A 23,729-nucleotide genomic window follows, 5' to 3' on the forward strand; every position below is an offset into this window, starting at 1 on the left:
GCCTTCTGAAAATGCGTTCTACATGCGTGTGTATAAGGGTGTGGGTGGATGGAGGGAGCATATGATCACATGATACATGTTTTTCTATTTAAATTACTGGAGAACATTAGGCCCTTATAATTTCTATAATATTATATGTAAGCCTAAAAGAACTTATTTTTAATTAGAGTTACTGTATCATTGCCCTAGCCTTCAAAGATGTTTTTTAACTCATGAGTGAATAGCTTGCCGATAAATTGAGATCAACACAATTGGGTTCTCTGGTGGGGTTTTTGCTGAGAAAGGTTCATCCCGTCAAAATAATTTTCAAAAACCCAGTAATAGGCTGAGAAGAGAAAGAGCACTATGACTACAGAAATGGGAATCATAGGGGTGCCATCCTGTGCAGGCCAACAGGGGAAGAAAAGACTTGAGAGGTATTTGCTACGTAATGGTTTCAGGTAATTGTGTATGAATAATTAATTAGTGGGACAAAATTAGCATTTGACAAGCAGAAGTATCAAATACAACAGTCAAAAGGTTTTGAAAACTGGATCTCAATTAGAAGTTAAATTTGGGCAGCCCGGGTGCCTCAGCGGTTTAGCACCACCTTCAGTCCAGGATGTGATCATGGAGACCCGGGATAGAGTCTTACATCGGGTTCCTTGCATGGAGCCTGCTTCTCCCTCTGCCTGTGTCTCTAACTCTCTCTCTCTGTGTTTCTCATAAGTGAATAAATAAAACCTTTAAAAAAAAAAGAAGTTAAATTTAAAGATAATGCAATTTATCCTTTAGCATTAACAAATTAGTGTAATAAAGTCAACTAAAAAATGTCTTCACAAAGGAAAAGAGTATGCCTTCTTAGAAAGTAGGAAAACAACATCAAAATCACGCATGAGATAAGATCTGTTGGGAGATGATCAACATTTATTTATTATTAAGATCAACTCAATCTTAGAAAAATTATTGCTGAGAAATTCCAGGAACAGGAAATGTTATAGAACCAGAAGGGGGGTAGCAAACTCGTTAAACCCAGCAGTGTTGCTTCAAAGCCTCAAAGAATAAGTCCAATTGTGCTCTTTAAAAATCTCTCTAGGATATCATCTTATACCTGCCAGAATGGCTAGAGTAAAAAAAAAAAAAAAAAAAAGGAAATAACAGGTGTTCCTCTGAAAACAAGTAAAAAAAAAAGAAAGAAAGAAAAGAAATAACAGGTGTTGGCAAAGATGTAGAGAAAAAGGAATCCTTGTGTACTGCTGGTGGGAATGTAAATTGGTGCAGTTGCTGTGGAAAACACTATAGAAGTTCCTAAAGAAATTAAAAATAGAAACACCATATGATCTAGTAATTCTACTACTGGGTATTTACCCAAAGAAAATGAAAACAAAACAAAAAGAAAGAAAGAAAGAAAGAAAGAAAGAAAGAAAGATGAAAACACTAATTTGAAAAAGATAGATGCATCTCAATGTTTATTGCAGCATTATTTACAATAGCCAAGATGTGGAAGCAACCTGAGTATCCACCAATAGATGAATGGATAAAGAAGATGTGGTATACAATATACAATGGACTCTTATTCCGTCTTAAAAAAAAGAATTAGATCTTGCCATTTGCAACAACCCGGATGGACCTAGAGGGTATTATGTAAGTGGAATGAGTCAGACAGAGAAAGCAAATACCATAGGATTTTGCTTGCATGTGGAACCCAAAAAATAAAACATATGAATAAACAAGACAAAAGTAGAAACAGACACATAAATACAGAGAAAAACTAATGGTTGCCAGAGGACAGGAAGAAGGGGGATGGGCAAAATGGGTGAAGGGGAGTAAGAGACACAGGCTTCCAGTGATAGAAAGAACAATTCATGGAGATAAAAGGCACAGAACTGGGAATACAATCAATGGTATCGTAGAAGTGTTGTATGGTGACAGATGGCAGCTATGCTTGTGATGAGCATAGCATAACGTATAGACTTGTTGTACTTCTGAAATTAACGTAACATTGTGTGTCAACTATAATTTGGGAAAAAAATCTCTGGAATTAGAAACGTCTTTTTTTTTTTTTTTTTTTTTTTACACATCACACATAAACATCTTTGTATTACATATCACATGCAACACACTTTACTAACCACTTAACTTGTACTGAAACAATGGGATACTGTTGAGAAGCCCTTAGGAAAATATAATTTCAGCTTTTCCCATAACAGGAGGCAGCAGAGACTCTGGAAAGAGCAGAGATCTTGGAAATCAGACAGACAGGGGTGTGAATCTTGGCTCTGCCGTTTACTTGCTGTGACTACAGCCAAGATAGACAACTCTCTGAGCCTCCATTCTTCATTTGTAAAGCAGAGAGGATGAAGAAGAAAAAGATGATCATGATGCTATCTCATCTCAGGATTGCTGATGAACAAAGAATCTGTCAGAGTCTGACACACAGTATGACTTAATAAATATTAACTTCTCTCCAGTTCACCTCCCATTTGTCAAAGAACTTCTCATCAGCTCAATGAGTGAGAACATTCTATAAAGCTAAGCATGATGAAAGGTAAGAATGAAATAATTACCTTAGTGAAAGAAAAATAAGAACAGTGGCCAATACTTATTGTCAATTACTAGTGCCAAATGCTTTACACACACTATCTCATCTGTCTTACCACTCTCTCAGGGTACTATTGTCATTCATATTTGATAAATGAGGGAGCCAAGGCTCAGATATGTTAGAAAATTCATCCAAGTAAGAGGCAGGGTTGGTATTTGAATCCACATAGTCTGACTCCAGAAGCCATGCTCTTAACTACCAGAAAAACAATGGTTTCAATATATATGGCAACATTTATGGGAGAACAAAGGGTAATCTATTCTACCTGAAGGATGATGATCAGGGAAACTTTTGAAAAGAAGACGATGTCAGAATGGGGCCTTTTATTTCAAGAGGTGAAGTGGAAAAAGGGGGGGTAGAAAAAGGAGGGCTATTCTAGGCTGTGAGATTGGCACCCGCAGAAGAGGCATAAAAGAACACGATGTGCTAGGAAACAGTGAGAAATTGGCAGGGATAGACATCCCTCAGCTCATGGATACCTTGCGGTGTAAACCAGTCATGGAAATCCTCCTCCCATTTGCCAGAGAGAAGGATGGAGTGGGAGGAAGTATTAGAAAGGCAGGCTGGAGCCAAATAGTGTCATGCCTACAGTGTCGGGGGCATTGGATGTTAGAGACAACAGAGAGCCACAGGTGGTTGTCAAAGAGGAGATATATGATTCTATTATGCTCCAAGAAAGTAATGGTCTGGCATGTGGAAGATATACCAGAATGCAGGGGAGCAAAGAGCTAGAAGGCTCCTCTATTTCTTTAGCAAGAGGCAATGAAAGGCTGGACAAGGTCAATGACAATGGAGAGGATTGTGTACAAAGATACCCCAGAGGAGAACTGGCCAGGTTTGACTACTGATATGGGTGCCTGAAAAGACACTGACATTTTGGGCCAGTAAGGAGAAGACAGAAATGGGAGAAGGGGAAGACAGTGAGTAGTCCTTTGTAAAATATGATTCTTTGAAAAAAGCAATGCAAGAGTCAGAGGTGTCCTAGGCTGCAATTAACAGAGATGGAGACAAAGAAGACATTTCATTATCATGCAGAAGTCTGAGGACAGTGGGCAGGAGGCAGTTCCAGGGACAGTTAACTATCCAGTGAGTTATTCCTGTATGTATTTTATGATGTTCGAGAACGGACTAGGCAAATGGCTCTGAGATCATCTTAATTTTTTCCTCACAGTCTCAAACAGCAGCAGCAGCAGCTCCTCTCATGAGAGCATCCAAAAAAGGAAGACCTTCTCTTCCCGTGTTTATTAAGAAGAAAAATATTTCTAAGAAGCCTCTGAGCCAACTTCCTGCATGTCACAAGGTCATCAGTGGCCACCTTTTACCACCAGGAAGCTGGGAAAATAAGTATCCCACCATCTGGTTTAATACAGTCACACATATCTCTCATCAAATCCAATCGACTTGATCTCAGTCGCTACAAATCCTACCCACCTCTCTCCATCTCCACTGCTGATAACTCCTGGTGTTTATTGGGCATATGCTATGTGCAAGACATTATTCTATGCACTTCATAATTATTCATTTAAGCCTTCCAACAACCTTATGAGATGGATTACACTAATTATTTTATACATTAGGAAACCGGGAAATAGAAATGTTAAGTGACTTCATCAAATTCACATAGGTAGTGACAGAAACGCTCTTAAGAGTTCATCTTACCTAAAACTAATGTAACATTGTGTATCCACCATACTCAAGGGGAAAAAAGTAAAAAAAAAAAAAAAAAAAAAAAAAAGGTTCATATCTTAATTGACACACTATACTGCCCCTGTCATCTTCTTTCTTTTTTTTTTAAGATTTTATTTATTTGAGAGAGGAGACAGTAAGAGAGAGCACAAATGGGGGGGGGGGGGTGGGCAGAAGGAGAGGGAGCAGCAAACTCCCTGTTGAACAGGGAGCCCAACATGGGGCTCAATCCCAGGACCCTAGGGTCATAACTCAAGCTGAAGACAAGTCTCAACTTCCCCATGGGTAAGTGAGAATAATGACACGGTGGGATACTAAACATGATGTGCTAGCGAACCTGGCAACAAATGTTCGTCAGATCTTTCTTCCCAGAAGCATCTTTGTGCCCCTGTGGACCAATGACAGGAGCTGTGAGGCTGCACAGCTGAGATCTGGTGACCTCTCCGCTTCCCACATAGTGCATCGCAGGCCATGGCTTTCTTCTCCACTTGTTGGTCTGTATGATGCCACCATGTGGAAATATGCAAAAAATGCTACAGTGAGGAAGGGGTTAAGGGTTTGATAGTGATATGGGAAACAAATGCAGAAGGAAATGTAGATGAAATTAAATGTCATAACCTGCAGCCCATTGACAGATACCTGAGATAGGCAGATCATTAATATTCCTCCAGGACCCTGAGTCTTCTTTAGCATATGAAAGTCCTTCTGGAACTTTCTTTTTTTGTTTGTTTGTTTTTTTTTTTCCCCTGGAACTTCCTTTATCTTTACTTCTCCCAGCCCTAAGGTATATAATCACTTGCTCCTCACAATCCTGGGGCAGCAGCGCTTCCTGCCCACAGGTCCTTTCCTTGTGCTTTAATAAAACCACCATTTTGCACCAAAGACTCAAGAATTCCTTCTTAGGTGTCAGGTCCAAACCTGACCCCACCAACACCAACGTACCAACATTCAAAAACTACATGACTAGGAGTAGAGGGAAAGAAGGGGACAGAATGAATATGTCATGTGTTACATATCCACTAAGTGCCACACATTTTCATACATTATCTCATTTAATACTCAGGAAAGAAAATCTGATTCTACTAATGAGGAAACTGAGGCTCAGACAGGTTACGTGTCTCACTCATGGTCTCAGAGAAAGTAAGTGGTATAGACTGAACTTGAACTCAGTTCCCTGGTTTCTTTATAGGACTTTCTCCTGCTACCCCAGGGTACTAACCTCCAAAAGAATTCTCTTCTTCATGCTTGCTTCCAGGTAAGTGTGTATTACAAGACCCAGGGCATCTTTTAGGTAAGTTTAAAGTCAACCTGATCCTGTTCTATGTGGGAAGAATCAGATAATTTAGTAATATCGGAGCACATAGTGTCTCAAGACATAATTAAATATCTGCAAATAAATTATACACTCTGGAGTCTTTATTTTAAAAAGCTACATGCCACTTCACTAGAAGAACTAACTCTGAATTCAGAATGCCCAGGACTAAAACATTTACTAGAGCATTTTTTAATTAACTTAGTTTTGAATGGGCTTTAATTAATAAATTAAAAGTAGTTACTCATTTTCATACTCTGGGTCTAAATGAAGTGACACAAAATGAGAGATGAGGTTTAGAAGGGAGAGGAAGGATGAAGTCATGCCACTTCTCTCTCACATGCTACCCCAGGCCTCGGCTCGAAATGAAGAACTAGGTCCAAGACCCCATGCAACTGGTTCCATCACACAGCCTATACACTATGGTCACCCAAAATGTAATCCATCCACTACCTGCCTCCAGATCTCCTGGGACCTTTGCTGGAATGACATTTCCTAGGGACCTCTCCAGGCCTACAGATTCACATTCTCTGAGGATGACCCCAAGGAACCAACACATTAACAAACTTCTGCCACCCGTCCCCCGGCCACCCCCATCCCCGACCTGAGATGTTTCCAATCATCCCAGGGTTTGTGAACAGCTTTAGGAGCTCAGTAAAAAATGTAAACATCATGCTGACTCCACAGACTTATTTATTTTATGGGGACATAATTTAGTGTAAGAACCTTAACATTTTTTAAATAACTATTATCCCAGCAACTATAAAGGCAAAGCATTCCCACTTACAAAATGGGAGAAATCAAATCTTGGAGTATATATGGCACATTCTCCCCTTACACATAGTCAGCAATCAACAGCCTTGCAGCTAGAAGAGCAATCAACAGTTACCAATTCACTGATTAGGATATTTTACAAGGTACTTGATTAACTCACCTTGGTATTCAATGCCTAGTTAATTTTATCTTGTGAGGGAATGGCATTTTTCTAAATTTATAACTTCAGTACATTCCTTAATGAGGAATAGACTCCCCGACTCAACATTTTGCTTCTTCTTCTGTACAACCCCCAGAATAGGTAACTTTTTTTAGATAAATTATTTCCTTTTCTGACTCCTCTCCACTGGTTGAAACAGTCTTCAAGTCCACCCTCTTGCCTGCTATCTTACCAATTAAAGTTCTGGATATGAGAAATTACTTTTTAAAAAGAAACCTAAGAGTTGAACAGCAGCTTGTGATTAGGCAAGCTCCTCTCATCTCTCCCCAGTTCAGTGGCTTCCTTAGACCTGCCCCAAGCCTAAAGGTTCTCCCAAACTTGAGGGTCAAGTGTACTATGCAATAAACTCATCAGTCTCGGGGGTTATTGGAGTCTCCCCATTTTGGGGAGCTCTGAGAGTTCCATCACCTTGGAACCACAGCAGCAGGCTCCCTGAATATGCACAGAGGGAATGTTTTTAAAGCACCATAAGAAAACAGAGTTCACGTATCCCCAAATGTAAGAGTCACGATTCAAAACTGTCACCAACTCGGAAGCATCTCTAGTCAGGAATAGTAACTTCAAGCTGACAAGTCACAAATAGGTGTACTTTTGCTAACCAGACTGGTAGTTGGGGAAAAGCTCAAAAATATCCCATCCTCGTCTTTTTTTTTTTTTTTTTTTTTTTTCCTGCTAAAAATGGAATGGCTTCCACTTACCAAACTAGCTAAGCCACTGCTGATGCAGTTACCACCACCTGCACGGTGTGTCTGAACGGGAAGTGTTAGACATCAAGTTACCTAGGTCGTTTGCAGACATCCCGAGTTTGGAGAAACAAGAATAGAAGATACACTCATAGTGGACATTTTGAGCCTTAAAACGGGACTGCTTGTTTGGATGCAGATGGCTATAGGGGGGCTTGGGGGGACATGGATACTTTCTCTGAGACTGTCCTTTCTAGTATTAGGAGTCATCTAGTTGGGATCATCGGTACATTGTCTGCTGAGCGAGCAGGTGAGTAAACGAGTCCTTTGCTTATTCTATGCGAAAGGGCTAAGCACTATTAAGCAAGTGACCCCCTCCTCTGTTACTGCTCCCACGATCAGTTCGATCCTCCGTCCGGGGCGCCTCGCCCCGCCCGTGCAGGCAGGCGCAGGATGCAAGGATGCATGAAGCCGGGCTCAGGTTCCTGAAGGGTTCCTGAAGGTTCGCGAGGGCAGCGCCGCGCTCGGCCTCCCCGAGCAGCCTGGACGGCCGTCTCAGCAACCGCCGGTGGCCACGGCGAGTTCCCTACAGCTCCCGGCCCCGGCCCCGGCCCCGGCCCCGGCCCCGGCCCCGGCTCCCGGCTCCCGCGACTGGGGGGGGCCCCGGCCGGCGGCGGGCGAGCGCCCGGGGCTCTGAGCAGCCGACGCTCCAGCTCACTCCGCACCCGGCGGCTCGGCCCCGCGCGACGGCGCGTCCGCCTGTCCGCGCGCGTCGGGAGCCCGGACCCCGCGCCCGCTTACTTTGCCGCTGTCGCTCACGCCGAGGAGGTGGTCCCGCAGCACCTCCATGGGGTTAGCCCAGGTGGAGTGGATGAAGGTCCCCCGGAAGACGTGCGCCAGGGGCGGCATCGGGGCGGCACACATGTCGGCGGCGGAGCGCAGCGCGGGGCTCGCGGACCGAGCAGGGCGCGCCGGGCGGGCGGGGAGCGGTCCCTGCGCCTGCGGGCGGCTGCCGAGCGCACCCCCTCGGGCCCGGGCTCCGTCCTGCCCCCGCTTTCCCGAGCGGCAGCCTGCCCCCTGCAGGCCGCGCCCAGGGGCGGGCTCCTGCCTCCCCGATGCCAATAGGCTTCTTCCCCTGCCACTGGGCTCCGCGCTCCCTCGGGGTGTGGTCTTCCTCTCCTCCGCGGTGTTAGTTTTTGGCAGGTTAACTCTTTGAGTTTCCAAAATCACCGCTCACAGCGCAGTTCTTTTAACCCGGGGTGGCTGAGTGACCGACCCCGGGGAGGGGAGCGAGGGAAGGGAAGGGGCAGGAGGAGCCGACGGTTGCAGCCCCCACCCCCGTACCTCAGCAATTTGCTATCGCACCTGTCCCCCCGCCCCCTCCACCTTCCCTTACTGGCATACCTAGAGTTGCACCTTCCTGCTTTTCTCTGCCCTTTAAACTTCGGGCTATTGGTGACCAGACCTTTTCCACCTGCAGCACCTGTAGTCTGAACAGGCACAAGTCCAGCAACAGGTGGAGAGGTCAGTTAGCGCTGCCGGCTTTACCGACCAGTTAGATTTCTCAGTTTCTGCAGCTTGCAGAATTTGTCCTAACCTGGTGTTCTGAAAGCATCTCTGAACAGAATCACCTGGGGCCCTGCCAGGGGAGGCTGATCTGTACCCCCAGAGTCCCTGTCTTCCACCTTGGCGCCAGTGTTTTGCCCCTTGTGTCCATCCACAACTCCAAGCCCCCTCTTTCTCACACCTAAAATACATGAATTTGATTTAATTCCAGGTGTACTAGGGGGAAAAATTAAGTTCTCAAGCCAAGGGACTGGGAATGGCAGTGTGGCGCGGCTTTCTGGAAAGAGCACCAGGCTACGAACAAGGGGCTGTGGTCAAGGCAGTGGGGCTCAGCATCTTTATCTTCGTTTGGGAAAATGGGATTTAGACTGGTTGCTAAGACCGCTTCCAGGTTGGCATTTCTTCCTCGCGCTACATTCACAGAGTCATTTACTGAGTTCCTTCGGGAAGACCAACTGGTCTCCACTCGTGCCTCACACATTCTGCTCCTTCAACCCCTCATGCCTCCTATGGATCTTCACATGACTGGCTCTTCTCATCACTGGTATGCCTCAAATGTAGCTCTTTGGGGTAACCCCCCCCCACCCAACCACCACCAAACTAGTAGCACCCCCAACCCTGAAATTTCTATCCCATCAACCCATCTTATGTCTGCCATTGGATTTATCATATCCATCCTCATTTATTTCATGCTTCTCTCACCCCAACACACACACACACACACACACGCACACACACGCACACACACACGCACACACACACACACAGAGTAATGGAAGCACCACAAGATAGGGGCTCTTATGCCTAGAACAGTGCCTAGTGTTTCATACATATTTATTGACTAAATGTATGGATGGTGTTGGGGGAGCACAGCAGTAACCTGAGATAAGTATCTATTCTGGTATCTATTCTAGATAATATAAATTACCTACCTTATATAAATATCTATTAGATAGAGAGGTATATAAATATCTATAAGGGTTTCTCATTTCAGTGCATTAGCAGGCTTTCTCTGAATTATTATTATGACACAGGGCTAGTTTACATAAATGATTCATTCCCTCCTTGGTTTTGTCATGTTAAGGATACTCTGCAGTCTCGGGCACACCAAGGTGGTGCTCACCCCACCAAGGACTCAGAAATAGGAAGCCCTGAAGCCGAGAGCATTGGACTTGCCTCCTGAAGTTGCCACATTAGCCCTTTCTTCCTGGCATCTTTTCTTGATTCTGCAGACCGCACTCCCTCCTTGCAGTTCCAACAGCTAGCACAAAAGAAAACATCCTCTTGACCTAGGCTCGTATACATATGAACCTCTGAAATAAAAGTGAAGAAAATGTCTGGGTTTTAGTATTTAAAAGGGAGCCAATTAAATGTTTCCAAAAGAGATATTGGTTCCCTAAAACAGATACAGCTAATGTTTTTGTTTTTGTTTTTGTTTTTAATGAAAGCAATCTGAGCAACTAACAACAGAGACTGGTTTAGTAAAATAGAATCTATTTATTCAGTAGAGTATTATGCAGTTGTTAAAAATAGGAGAACTATGTAGCCATATGGGAGTTACATATAATAAAACGGTAAGTTTTTTTAAAATGTCACTTATGCAGCGGTTAAAATCATGAGGAACCTGTAGGTATGTAGGCTAGAATGTAAATGGTATACCAAACAATGGGTATTGTTCTGTTGAGCAAATGGAATTGCTAGGGAATTTTGTTTTGATGTTTGTTGACATTGTTATGTCTGGTTTATGGAATGAGTAATTATTGTGCAGCTTTAAATAAAGTTAATCTTAAACAGAAGGAATGGTCATGGGCCCCCAGAGGACATAGTGTTAGCACTCCTGGGGAGTTAGCTCTTCCAAGCAGTACTCTCTCCCACTTCAACTCCCAGCTAAGTTGTAGGCACCTCACCTGGGACCTGGGACCCTCAGCTCAGCCAAAGACCAAGAAATCTTGGCTTTCCAACTATTCTCATGTGTTCTCCATCCTCATCCTTTACTTTGTTGGTCCTCCTGGAATTTCGACTCCCATCTCAATGTCTCCAGGGAAATGTTCTCAAGGCCATGGAAGTCTGGAGGAAGAAAGGAGTGAAGAGCTTTAACATTCAACTTTGAAATATGGCCCAAGCTCATCACTAGACAGCTTCTGGTTAATATGGTTATTCTGACCAGGCAAAGGATGTACCAATAGCAGCTTCTATTCTTCAGCTTTTTCTATAGCCCACGTTTATATTCATGCAATATTAGAGCTGAAAGACCTGAGAAGATACTATTCAATGTGCATTTCCCTGGTATTTACTAGTATCACTATTCCATCAGCAATGGCACCTTTCAACCCTCACCAACACAATTTCTCAAAAGGAAATCCACAATGGTATGCACTTTCAGTGCTACCCCACATATCACTTCCTTCCAAAGAAAAGAGATGCTCCTTGGTATGGAGGCTTCCCAAAGCCCTCACTGCTTCTTCAGGCTCTTCTCCCTCCACTATCCCACATACTACGCATCTGCTTTGCTCACGATCTCTGCCTGCAGTGCCCTTATGCCACCTTACATCATGCCTGCCTTATTCTACTTCCCACTCTCCCCTGGCTAAATCTTTCAACTTAATTGCCCATTCCCAACCCCTTCCAGAAAATCTTTACAATTCCTCACTCTCTCTCAGGTGCTAAGTGCTCCTTCTCTGAGTTTTTGGGGTGCTAGAATTGTTCCTTTATTATCTATCTCCACCAGAAGATTGTGTTCTACTTAAGGACCATGTCTTCTTCCTTTCTTTCTCTGTATCCCCTTAATACAGTGCCCTGCTAATAGGATATACTCAACAGACTTATACAAAAAATGTTGAATTTCAAGTGATGGCTCTATTGCACATATTTCAGTGACAAAAAAAAAATCTACAGAGGTTGTGTGCTAATGGTGATCAATTCAATAGGACTAAAAGTTAAGAAAAGTTTCATTTCAGTTATTTAGTTTTCCAACATTTTATTATGAAAAATTTCAAACACACAGAAAAGTTGAGCAGCTACATTTCTCAAAATCACATTTCTCCCTACTTTTAGATGGAGCCAGGTAGTCTCAAAACTCCACAACTACTGGGAGGGACCAGTATATTCTGAACCTCTAACTCCCTGAGGCAAAGGACAGGAACATGGCATGATCAGTTTTGATATTTTGGTCACTTTATTCATATAATTATATCCATAGCTAGTCAGTCTCTCCTGCAAGACAGAACTTCATCATTGAAAAAGGTTTTTCTCTTCCATTATCTTATTCTGAGCCTCACAACAATCTTATAGAGTAGGAAGAGGATATATTTTAACCATTTTAGAGATGGAAAAACTGAGGTTCAGGGGAGTTGGCTTGCCTGTCTAGTTAGTACAGGATGGACCTGAGTCTTGACTCCAGTTGTTCTCACACATTGTCTTATCACAGTAGACTGCAAAGAATTTTCTATTCCATTTTGCCATGACTGTTGGTGATTTGTGAGTTGTCATTTACAACTTTCACATTGTACGTGGTTTTCCAACAGTTGCCAGTGACACACAGATCTAACCCAAAGTGAAGCCAAAGCAGGACCAATGGACTCAAGGAGAAGAACAATCCAATCACCATGGGTCAGTAAAATGATGCAGTGAACAACTCATGTGTTCGTGAGGCACAAAGAATGAAGGACAGGCAGGTTAAATGAGAAGGCACTTTCCTCTTCCAGGCAGGAGAGAAGTTGTCATTACACAGTGAAATAAATGCCTGCCTATTTTATTTATTCTTCTTGTGTAGCTAAATCTATCAGTTTCCATGGTGCCCCACGTTCACCATGGAAACTCTGACAAGCTTGTTATGCTTTAGAGAAGAAAGAAAAAAAGCACACCAAAAATCTGAGATGGGATAAATGCATTCCTTTTAAAACTGTGCTTTTCTGAGTAGGAAGCCTTGATGGATAGCAAATAATAATGATCTCGATTTTCCAGTTCTTAAGTGAGAATGCAGGTTTGCATTCCCATCGAAGGAGCACCCTTTATCTGTGCAGCAGTAGTTATGTCTGTGAGCATCTCCTGCATTTCCTGGCAACAGAGAAATGGCTCAGTCCTCGTTTAGCTGATTTTTATGAGAATATTGCACTAGTCCCCTATATATTTTTTCTATTTGTCCATTCAAACTTTTTGAAAATCTAAATTAGAATAGGCATTATGCTAAGCACCATTGATATGACACTGTATGAAACAGATACAGTCCTGCCCATATGCAACTTACACAATTCTCTTATGAATTGGTGCGGGAAATTTTTTTTCCTGGATGGAAAGCTTTCAATATCATCTAAGTAGTTTCCTCCATCACATACTGCTGATCCTCAAAATTGTGTGTAGCACCTTAGCAGAGATTAGCTTATGCACTTTCCCACCATGGCAGCAAGCTCAAAACAAATACAACTCACCTGGTGTTACTTTATCTACGTTTCTGCCCTAACATGAATTCTATTATTCAATATTTAACATCAAAGGATAAGCACTAGATAGAGTCACAATTTCTAGGTTCCAGTCAAGCACAGCCACTAGCCGATGATGCTCTTCTGGTCTTGGTTTCTTCTTCTGTAAGATGGAAGGTCACATACTATCACTGACTCCATATTTCTTTAGTCTGAAGGACTCATTTTTTTTATTTCTCCTACTTAAATCTTAAGTTTTAAAACATTTCATTCATCAACACAAAAATAGATACTTGCTATAAGTAGATGTTGAATGAATTATTTCCTATTTTTCACGAATTAAAGACCAAATCAACTACCAATTAGAATTTCTAATCAATATGAACGAATATCATCACGTTGAGTTAACATAATTTAAACTCAAAACAGATGTAACATTTTATTTTATTTCTTTAAATATTTTATTTATGTATTTGAGAGAGAGTGCACACACAAACAGAGAGAGGAGCAGAGGGAAAGGAATAAGCAGACTCCCCGCTTAGTGGGGAGCCACCTGTCAGGGCTCAATCCCAGGACCCCAGGATTATGACCTGAGCTGAAGAGAGATGCTTAACTGAGCCACCCATGTGCCCAAGATGTAACATTTTATTTAGCCCATACAATCTATCTCAAGTTGGACAAATTCTATTATGCTTTGTGAATTGCTAAAAATAGTTTAAGAGGCACCTTTAAGTATCTGACCTTTTATTTCAGCCCAGGTCATGGTTTCATGGTCCTGAGATCAAGCCCTCTGACAGCTCCATGCTCAGCACAGAGTCTGCTTGTCCCTCTCCCTCTGCTCCTCTGTGAGTGTGTGTGTCTGTGTTTGTGTATTTGTCTCTCAAATAAATAAATAAAATCTCTTTTAAAAATAGCTAAAGAGCACAGTTTTAAATTTGTTGAATTACTCTTCTGAGTATCCTGGGACTGTAGGTTGATAAAAACCAAAATAGGGTAGAGACTCACTGACATGATTTCACATGTATTTTGAGAACTACTAGTCAATTTTTTTGCCACATCAACAGGTAAGTCCCAGAGGATGAGATGAACTTAGGTGCTAATTCTGGAGACCACAGAGAAGGGTTGGGTTTCCTCAAGAAATATCAATGCACACTCAAGAGGTTCAAGCTGGCAATGGTTACAGGGTTGGAAAGACACTGGGTGCAGTTAATAACATGATAGTGGATGTACTAAGAACTGTTGAATTGGTGTAGAGTTCATGTTCCTAGAAACATGCCAAATTTGAGCTCTACCCTAGCAGAAAGCCAAATGGTACCATCCTTAGAAGAGCTATACAATTAGCACCCTCCCCCAATCGCATATGGAACTTAAAGACTAACTGAAACTCAAACGACGTTTTTAGTGAAAAAAAAGAGTTCTGACGAATTCTTATAGCATTACTTGAATATATAAGATTAAACATATTTCAGAAACCATAAATGTCAAAAATTCCTTCCTCTCTGCTTATTTCTAAAGAGATGATTTTTAATATTATGCATAAATGAAAAAACTTATCATTTATGGAACACTCTTCTATATGGCATGCAAAAGCCACTAATAATTGTATTTGTGACAAAAAAAAGCTAGCCCTAATGGGAGAAGAAAATACATTTCTGTTATTGCTTTTATAAATTTGGTTTGTTTGCAGAATTCTTTGTGCACATAACAAGGATTCATTAAATATTAGATGAATATTAGATGAATTAATGTTACATTATATACACTTAACCCCCAATTCAGATTCATTTATTTTCCCCTGGAATATTAAAATTTCTATAGCCTACTTTATAGTATAATATTCTGTGAAATAAAGAAAATGTAATTTGAGATTGGGGCATGTATAAAATTATGAGTTGAAAGTGGTAGAAGACTAACTTAAACAGTTTAAGACAAAATATAGTGTCTCACACAACCTAAAAATCCATGGTCACATTACCTTGTGGCACAGCTTAGTTGCAGTTTAATTAATGTCTGCAGCAACCAGTTACCCACATCCCCCACCTCTCTCTCCCTCCCTCCCTCCATTCTCTGGCATCTTTCTCCTAATGACTACAAGATGGCGGCAACAACTCTAGACTTTACGCTCTCTGAAATTCAAGTGAGAGAAAAACCCAAATTCCAGAAAAACAAAAACAAAAATTAATTGCCTTATTTGCCCTAATTGAACCAATGTTTTTTCCTCAATCAATGTAGCAGGCCAATATAAAATGTGATATCATGACTTGAGTCCCATGCTCCACCAAGTACAAGAACTGAGAGTGAGGAAGAGGGTAGTTATCCAGACAGAGATAAAGCATCCAGGAGGAGGTGAAAGGATGTTGGGTAGCAAAAACAGCAGATGTTTATTATGGTGTAATGAGTACCAGTTTCTCTATTCAAAGTAATTGACTTAACTCAGTGGAATAAGTGCAGACATAATTAGAAATGTAACAGGCATAAATATTTATAAAGTATAATAGACTACAAGATGTACATGAAATAATTATAACATTTTTTGTTTTCCCTCAATAAACTTTGTTTGTGCCTAATACAGGAAAGATCATGTGCTATGTGTTGTGCAGGATATAAAAATAAGTGTGGTATGGTCCCTGTCCTCACACTAAGAATCACAAGCATAAGGGGCCTTTTAAAAATAAAGTGCATAGGGGCACCTGGCTGACTCAGTTGGAAAGCACACAACTCTTGATCTCAGGGTTGTAAGTTTAAGCTCCACATTGGGTGTAGAGATTACTTAAAAATAAAATATTTTAAAAAACAAAACATAACATTAAAATTAAAGTACATAGTGGAATTACTCTTTTAATTTTTATTTACAGACTGCTGTTACCTTAGAAGGACATGAATACATAGATCTGGCTCAGAGTTCAGCCACTATGACTTAGAAAAAAGACACTTAACATTTGTGATACCATAAGGAATTTTCCATTTGCCATGTACCTCATGGAAATCACAGTCATTTCAAGTTATGGAATATACTGATGTAGTTATATCAGTGGCCTCAAACACAAAGCATTACAATGTTAACCTGATTATTAATCTTCACAGTCTTTATCTTTCATGCAATCCTGAAATTGATAATAAAATCTAGTAAAATTGCAGTTGACCAAATACACCAAAATTCCTGGTTCAAGTGAGCCACACAACAAAAAGCCCTGCTTTGATCATTTCTGAGACTCAAATTTTTACTTGTTAATCTTAAGAAAAAGTACTAAGATAGAAATGGCAGATCATGCCTGGTTCATATTTTTTCATATACCTAGCAGTGTTAGGATAGGGGGCTATGCTCATAAAAACAACATATGATGAAACTCATGGAAAGATGACATGATATTAATGTTTTATAAGATCCAACAAAAACCGAACTATATAAGTGTTCTCCTTCAATAAAATATGGTTGATTTTGTCGTTGTCCAATGTGCTGAGTAAGTTACCACTCCCCACCCTTACCCACCCCCTACCCTCTCATTCATTTAGTCAGCAAACATTTGTTGAGCACCTATTATATTCTATGCATTCAGCTAGGCTCTGGGAACCAAAAGATTTAAAAAAAAAAAAAAACATGGTTCTCACTTTTAAGGAGCTCACAAGATGATAGAAACATATAGGCACATAGGTTAATTATGATAAACCATATACAGGGCTGCCTCTTTTCCCCTCAACCCCTGGAACCCCAACCACCCAGAACAGAGCTCTGTAAGGACTGGGTCTGTCTCCTTTACCACTGTAGCCACAGGACCTAATGCAGCATCTGGCATATTGTAGATACTCAATAGATGTTTGCTAGGTGCATTAAGCACAATAGTAAAAGTATGCATGAGATATAAATATTTTGAAAACTTCTTATTGATTCCTGTCTCAGAAGAGTAAATATACACAGAGAGAAGTGGGTCTGGAGCAATGATGCTCAACCAACAGTGGTCTGCTCCCTAGGGGGCATTTAGCAGTGTCTCAAGACATTTTTGGTTGTCACAGTGGGAGGTTCTGCTAGCATCTAGTGGGTAAAGGCCAGGGATGCTGCTAAACATCTCACAATACATAGGACAGCCCCCTACAACAAAGAGTTATCCAGTCCAAAATGTCAGTAGTTCTGAGGTTGAAAAACTTTCTCTAGAATAAAATCCTCAGCCATAGGATCTTAAACGTCTAGTGATCTTTAAGCTACTAGAAGCATCATGGAGTCTTAGAGAATGATGGAGTTGAAAATGATCTTAAAGTTCTAAAGGATCTTAGAGTTGATGCCAATCCCCCAAATAATAAAATCAATTCTTTCATATCAATCTTGGAAGATGGTCTGTTACCAATTCTCACGGGCAGAGAACTCAATTCTTTGAATGATAGCCATTTCTATAGCTAGTTTTAATATTCATAGTGTATATCATATGGAGCTGAAAGCTGCATTTCAAAATGTCACACAGGTTGTCCTACTTTGACTTTCTTGAGCAAGAAATAAGAAATCAGTTCTAACTTCCCACATGTCAGCTCTCCAGGATTTGAAAATGGTGGTGATTGTCCTAAGCCTTTTTTCCCCTACCATATCCATCATTCTACTATTACTTAAGGAAATTAAGAAAAATCATAAAAAGTATATTTAATACTGAATATGAGCAACTGGTGGAACATAGGGTGTCTTTAGATGCTGGTTTGTGAAATGATTTTAGCTATCTCACAGTGCATTAGACAGCCTTGAATTACATATAATTACAGTGAGAAAATTACTTCTATTGGAATTTTTCAATCCTTAAGTCAAGGAGACCTTCTCAGTGTGGCATTAAAAGGTTTAGCAACCTCAAAAATTTCCCCTTTTTAACAAACAGAGAGGAGACTACAGACTTAGAAGCTTCCACAGGCAACAGTATCTAGCCAGAATCCAACATTATTTTATTCATAATATATTTATGTTTATGGTTTCTTCTTGTTTATGGCAAGGGGTGCTGGTTTCTCTTTTATATATTTGGCTGGTTTCTGATTTATGGTTTTGTATACAGTTCTCTAAAGTTTTAAGAAGTGAGACTTTTTTAAAAAATTAAGTAAATTACAATACACATTTACAAATTGGGCAAAATCAGTATGGGCGCCATGTAGAGTATTTGAAGTTGGGGAAATGAGGGCCCACTATGGTCATCGAATCAGACAGAGAGTAGCCTGATTTTGATTCTACTACTTAAGCATTAAATGATTTTAGGTGAGTTGTTTGGCCCTTTGTTTTGGGTTTTTTTGTTTTGTTTTGTTTTGTTTTTTGTTTGGCCCTTTGAACCTCAGTTTCTCCATATTAAAACAAGGATGTGATAATACCTATTTCACTGAATTATTTTATCACTCAAGGGAATGCATATAAAATATCTAACAAATAGGAGATGCCTAATAAATGTTAATTTACTTCTCTAACTCATCCATATCAGTTCATTCCCACTCACACGTTGTTCCCTTCAGTAGTTAGTGTCCTCTAAGAGCCTGATGTTGTAGTGTGGATATGAGCTTTGGAGTTACATCAATCTGAGATCAAATCTCAGCTTAACTGCAAACAATGTGTTAACTCCTCTGAGCTTCAGTTAGTGCAGTTTTCTTTAACGAACTCCACAGGGATATTGTGAGTTTGGATAACACCTAGCACATTAGCTGGTGTATATTATGTCCTCAATAAATGTTGTCTCTGCTGCCTCTTACTGATTGATCAATACCTCATTTAAAAAGAAGAACTTGGAACTGTTGCAACATTTTTTAAAGGAACAACTGATGCTGAATACACTGAAACTTATCTTCCTTGATCTGAACAGAACACTTCCATTAATGCAGTCTAAGATTACACCTACACCATTAGCAGCCATATCATTTTATTTCAGTATACTGTACATTTAAATCTTTTCCAGGGTGTCATTAGTATTAATTGTAATTGGCTTCCTGAATCTAAATCCAAGCCTTTACATTCTCTTAAATGATGATTATCTTATTAGTTTTAACCCAGTGTGTCAGTAATTGCTCAGCATCTATGTCATTCACAGATTTTGTGTGCTAAACAGATCAATGATCTAAGGGATTAAGAAAGATGAACAGGTCAGGTCTATGACAGAGCCCGATGGGTCCCCTCTAGAACCTCATGCCAACTTGACCTTGACCACTAGTCAATACATTTTAACATAGGGGCTCAGATAATAATAATAACAATAATAATAATAAGAAGAAGAAGAAGAAGAATGATATAGGTTCTTGATCAATTCTGAATTCTCTATATTATACTGTCATTTAAATGATATTTCTATAACTCTCCTTCAAAGATTTTATGAAATATTGCCTGATACCTTACTGAAGTTAAGGTAGACACATATTCTGTTATCACTTTTATTGCTTAAAAATGGATATAATGCTAAGTTAAATAAGTTAGAGAAAAAAGACAAACATCATATGATTTCATCATATGTGGAATTTGAGAAAGAAATCAAACAAACAAAGGGGGCATGGAAAAGAGAGAGAGGGAGACAAACCAAGAAACGGACTCAACCATAGAGAATAAACTGATGGTTGCCAGAGCAGAGGTGGGTGAGGCAATGGGTGAAGTAGAAGGGGATTAAGAGTATACTGAGCAATAAGTAATGTATAGAATTTTTGAATCAATATATTGTACACCTGAAACAAATATAATGCTGTATGTTAACTCTATTGGAATTAAAATTAAAAACTTTTTTAGGGATCCCTGGGTGGCACAGCGGTTTGGCACCTGCCTTTGGCCCAGGGCGCGATCCTGGAGACCCGGGATCGAATCCCACATCGGGCTCCCGGTGCATGGAGCCTGCTTCTCCCTCGGCCTGTGTCTCTGCCTCTCTCTCTCTCTCTCTCTGTGACTATCATAAATAAATAAAAATTGAAAAAAAATATTTAAAAAAAAATAAATAAAAAAATAAAAACTTTTTTAAAAAGTATGATTTATATTTCCTAATGCAGAAAAAAAAGGAATATTGTCCCCTTAATGTGTAAAAGCATTTTATTTTTATGAAAAACTATTATGGTAATCATTCATCTCAGTCAATGGGGCCTCTCGATAATAGCTTTTATAATGTTCATCCAAACATTACATGGGGCTTGATGAGAACAGGGATACTACTCTATTCAGCTTTCCATCCCCAGTACACAGAACACTTTCCTCATAGTAGTTGCCCTTATGTGAAAATAGGAGAGCAAACTGATTATGTTCCTGGAATTAAGAATCGAAAATGGGGATCCCTGGGTGGTGCAGCGGTTTGGCGCCTGCCTTTGGCCCAGGGCGTGATCCTGGAGACCCGGGATCGAATCCCACGTCGGGCTCCTGGTGCATGGAGCCTGCTTCTCCCTCTGCCTGTGTCTCTGCCTCTCTCTCTCTCTCTCTGTGTGACTATCATAAATTAAAAAAAAAAAAAAAAAAAGAAAAAAAAGAAAAGAATCGAAAATGGATCTGAATCCTGGATGTGCCATTCTGGTGATACAATCTTGTGCAGGTGGTTTCACCTTAAATTTTACTTTCTCAAGATAAAGAAACAAATACTCAGTTTTACTATTAGAATTTAATGAAATAATATACATATAGTTCTTAGAAGAGTAGTTGGCATAAAGAAGGTGCTCAAATATTACTGCTATTTTTATTTTTTGATCATTTGATGACTTGTGTTGATTAAAATTGAAAACACATAGTAAAAAGGGTTGGTCATGATGTCCTGGACTATACCTTAATTCTTTCTTGGATAAATATATGTTTATTCAAAAGAAAACGTAAAAATGTGTCAATCTTGCCAATGAATAGCTAATTATGGATGCTGATGTAGAAAAAAAAAAAAAACAAAAGGAATAGAATAGGAGCTCTGTATTTAGCTGACACTGTCTTCCCTAAAGTGTAGAATCTTGTGTTTCCAAAGAAGTCTTGCTCAACAGGGAAGTAACCAACAAGAGACCTAACTTACTGTAAATCATAGACATGCAACCTAGACCACCCACCCTCTTTGCCAGAACCAGAGTTCCCACAAACAAAGGAGCCTGGTCAACTGGGATGTCCTTGTTTCTTTTATGGCAGCACCAGGATTGCTACCAGGCAGAGCCATGAAGCAGAAGCTACTCTACTTTTTAATATCTCCCACAAATATTCATTCAGTTCTACATGCCTTTTTTGGACTCAACTTCTTTCCCAATAGATTTTGAGGCACAACTTATGCATGCTTATTATAAACCTGTAATAACAACCAAGTACCTTCCATAGAGCATAGTCTGCTTTATTGAGAGTCTTCAAAAGTATAAATTTGGGTCTCACAATCAGCCAGGGAGGTAGGCAGGGCAAGCATATTGCTGTTTACCTTAACAATAAAACTGTCAGTTATTTTAATGGATTTATTTGAGAATAGCAGAGGACTGCAATTCAAGATATGCAAGATATGGCAAAACCATAGGTCAAGTCTGGAGAGCAGAAAGGAAAGCCCTTTTATGGAGGAAAATGGGGTTGGGCTCTTAGAAACAAAATGTCCTTGGAGCAAACTTGGAGCTGAAAGTATAGTGGCTTTTTATTGGCTGAGCTGTGATGGTCTCTCATTGGTTGGGCTACTGCCCAAACAGGAGAAATCTTTCTTCCTCTAGCTGGGGTAGTCAAGTGTGGGCTTCCTGCCAAGAACTTGCAAGGTGTGCCTCTTCCTGTTGGGGTCCACAAAGGGCTTCAAGGCATGATAGGGCATGAAACCTCTCCTTGCTGGCCTCCTTTATTCAGCCTCACACTACTTTGCATTTTTCAGATGAATGAACTGAGCTAAACAAACATCAAGTGCCATGTCCAAGATCACAACACTGGCTCTCTAAGATCCTCAGTTTGGCATAGACCAAGGCTCTTTCTGTTACCCTCTTTGGTCTTTCATTTTAGCAAACTGTTTCAGCCCCAAATTGGTATATATCCCTACCTGCTAGGCCTTTCCCTTTCCTCTCCACATATTTTCTTTTTCATGGTCTTCCTGCTCCCTGTTATACCAATGGTATCCACTCCTGACAAGGAGTAAAGAGAGAAACTGGCAGGTTCCTATGCAATAAATGAGAAACACAAGGAGAGTTCGATGCATGGCCCAAAGGACCAGATTGCTAAATGGTGAGCAAAACCTGGTAACCCATTTCTGAATGGATTGATTGGCTTCAATCCTCAAAGCAGGATCCCCAGGCTTACCTCTTGAACCTTGCATTAAAGCGGCACTGAATTTTATAGAGTGACTATTTTGGGCCCCATTCATAAACTATGGCAGTGATTGATTGATTGATTGTTTGATTATAGTGGAATTTCTAGCATCGTTTGGAAGAATATTTCTAGGAAGCCAGCTTGTATTAGAAGAAATGAAGGAGCTTTCTTATTCTCCTTAAATTGTAACCAGAGTCAATGTCTCTCATACCCATTTGAAATCAGAATGATATAAGGTCACAGAGCTTAAAAATAAATGACCATGAAATAATTTCCATGTAGGCTAAGGTCACTTGGCTAGTCTAAAAGCAAACATTCTCAGTCCCACATTCCCAAATACAATGCTCATATACATGAGGGTCATCCAACTTGTATCCAAATTATACACGCTGCAGATTTTAAAAATAGAACAGAATTTGTGTTAAATAGCTGATATGCTGAAACCTGCAAATCAATAGGTAATATAGATTGAGGCCAGAAAAATATAAGTTCAGAGATTGCTTCCTAAGCAAAAATTACTTCTTGTTATCAGAAAATAGTTCTGAAATTGATTATCACATTTTTCTTCCTCTTGTTACACTTTGTCCTTGGAAATGATAGGCCTTCTCTCATAGGTGCAAACATCCAGGGCTGCTCTGTATAATGGGGTTTCATAAGTCAGAGCCATAAATCTGGACCACAAGGTTAGGTACAGGGATATTGTTCTGGTTGGGGATGGGGTGATGGAAGATGAGGGGACTCCAGGATCTATAGTTACTTGGGTCCAGCAGAACCATTAATAGCCTGAAAGTCTCTTAGTGTGTCTGGCCTGCTGGGTCCCTAGGGGACATTCTTGGAGTACTATTCCTGACGCCAATTAGCATCCTCTTGGTTGATTTACAGCAATGATACAGCAATAATAAAAATAGACTGAGATTGCTGCCCATGTCATTTACTGTCAAACTGGGCAAGGAAGAAGAGATGCCAAACACCTTCTTTCCTTTCTTCATTGTGTAACACTGTCATGGCAATTCCATCACTTCTACCTCACTTAGTATGGGTCATTGCTTTTTCCATGCTTCTAGGAGCCATCCTGCAACATGCTTATGCCTTTTCTAAGGTCCTTGCAAGGGTATTATTACAACCTATATCATAGGAGAATGCTCCCATGTTGGTAAATTGTTTGTATCCAAATTTATCTTCCACCCACCTTTGTCAGGTATTCTCAGAGTCCAGTCCCAGGCATATTATCCCAGTGGCTGATTGGTATTGGCTGGTATTGAAACTGGACTCCAGGAGGTA

The 23,729-nt window shown here is 40.5% G+C and overlaps 1 protein-coding gene across 1 annotated transcript in view; it reads right to left on the reverse strand.

Annotated features, from left to right (window-relative positions):
- GDA (guanine deaminase) overlaps positions 1 to 8,280 on the reverse strand; it is a 79,664-nt gene extending 71,384 nt beyond the window's left edge. Inside the window, exon 1 of the mRNA XM_038527081.1 lies at positions 8,058 to 8,280. Within this exon, the coding sequence (XP_038383009.1) occupies positions 8,058 to 8,180 (123 nt within the window). The 5' untranslated portion in view covers positions 8,181 to 8,280. The remainder of the gene's footprint in view (positions 1 to 8,057) is intronic.
- Between the last annotated feature and the right edge of the window lie 15,449 nt (positions 8,281 to 23,729).

This window comes from Canis lupus, chromosome 1 (genome assembly GCF_011100685.1).
Source record: "Canis lupus familiaris isolate Mischka breed German Shepherd chromosome 1, alternate assembly UU_Cfam_GSD_1.0, whole genome shotgun sequence".
NCBI classification, from domain to species: Eukaryota; Metazoa; Chordata; class Mammalia; order Carnivora; family Canidae; genus Canis; species Canis lupus.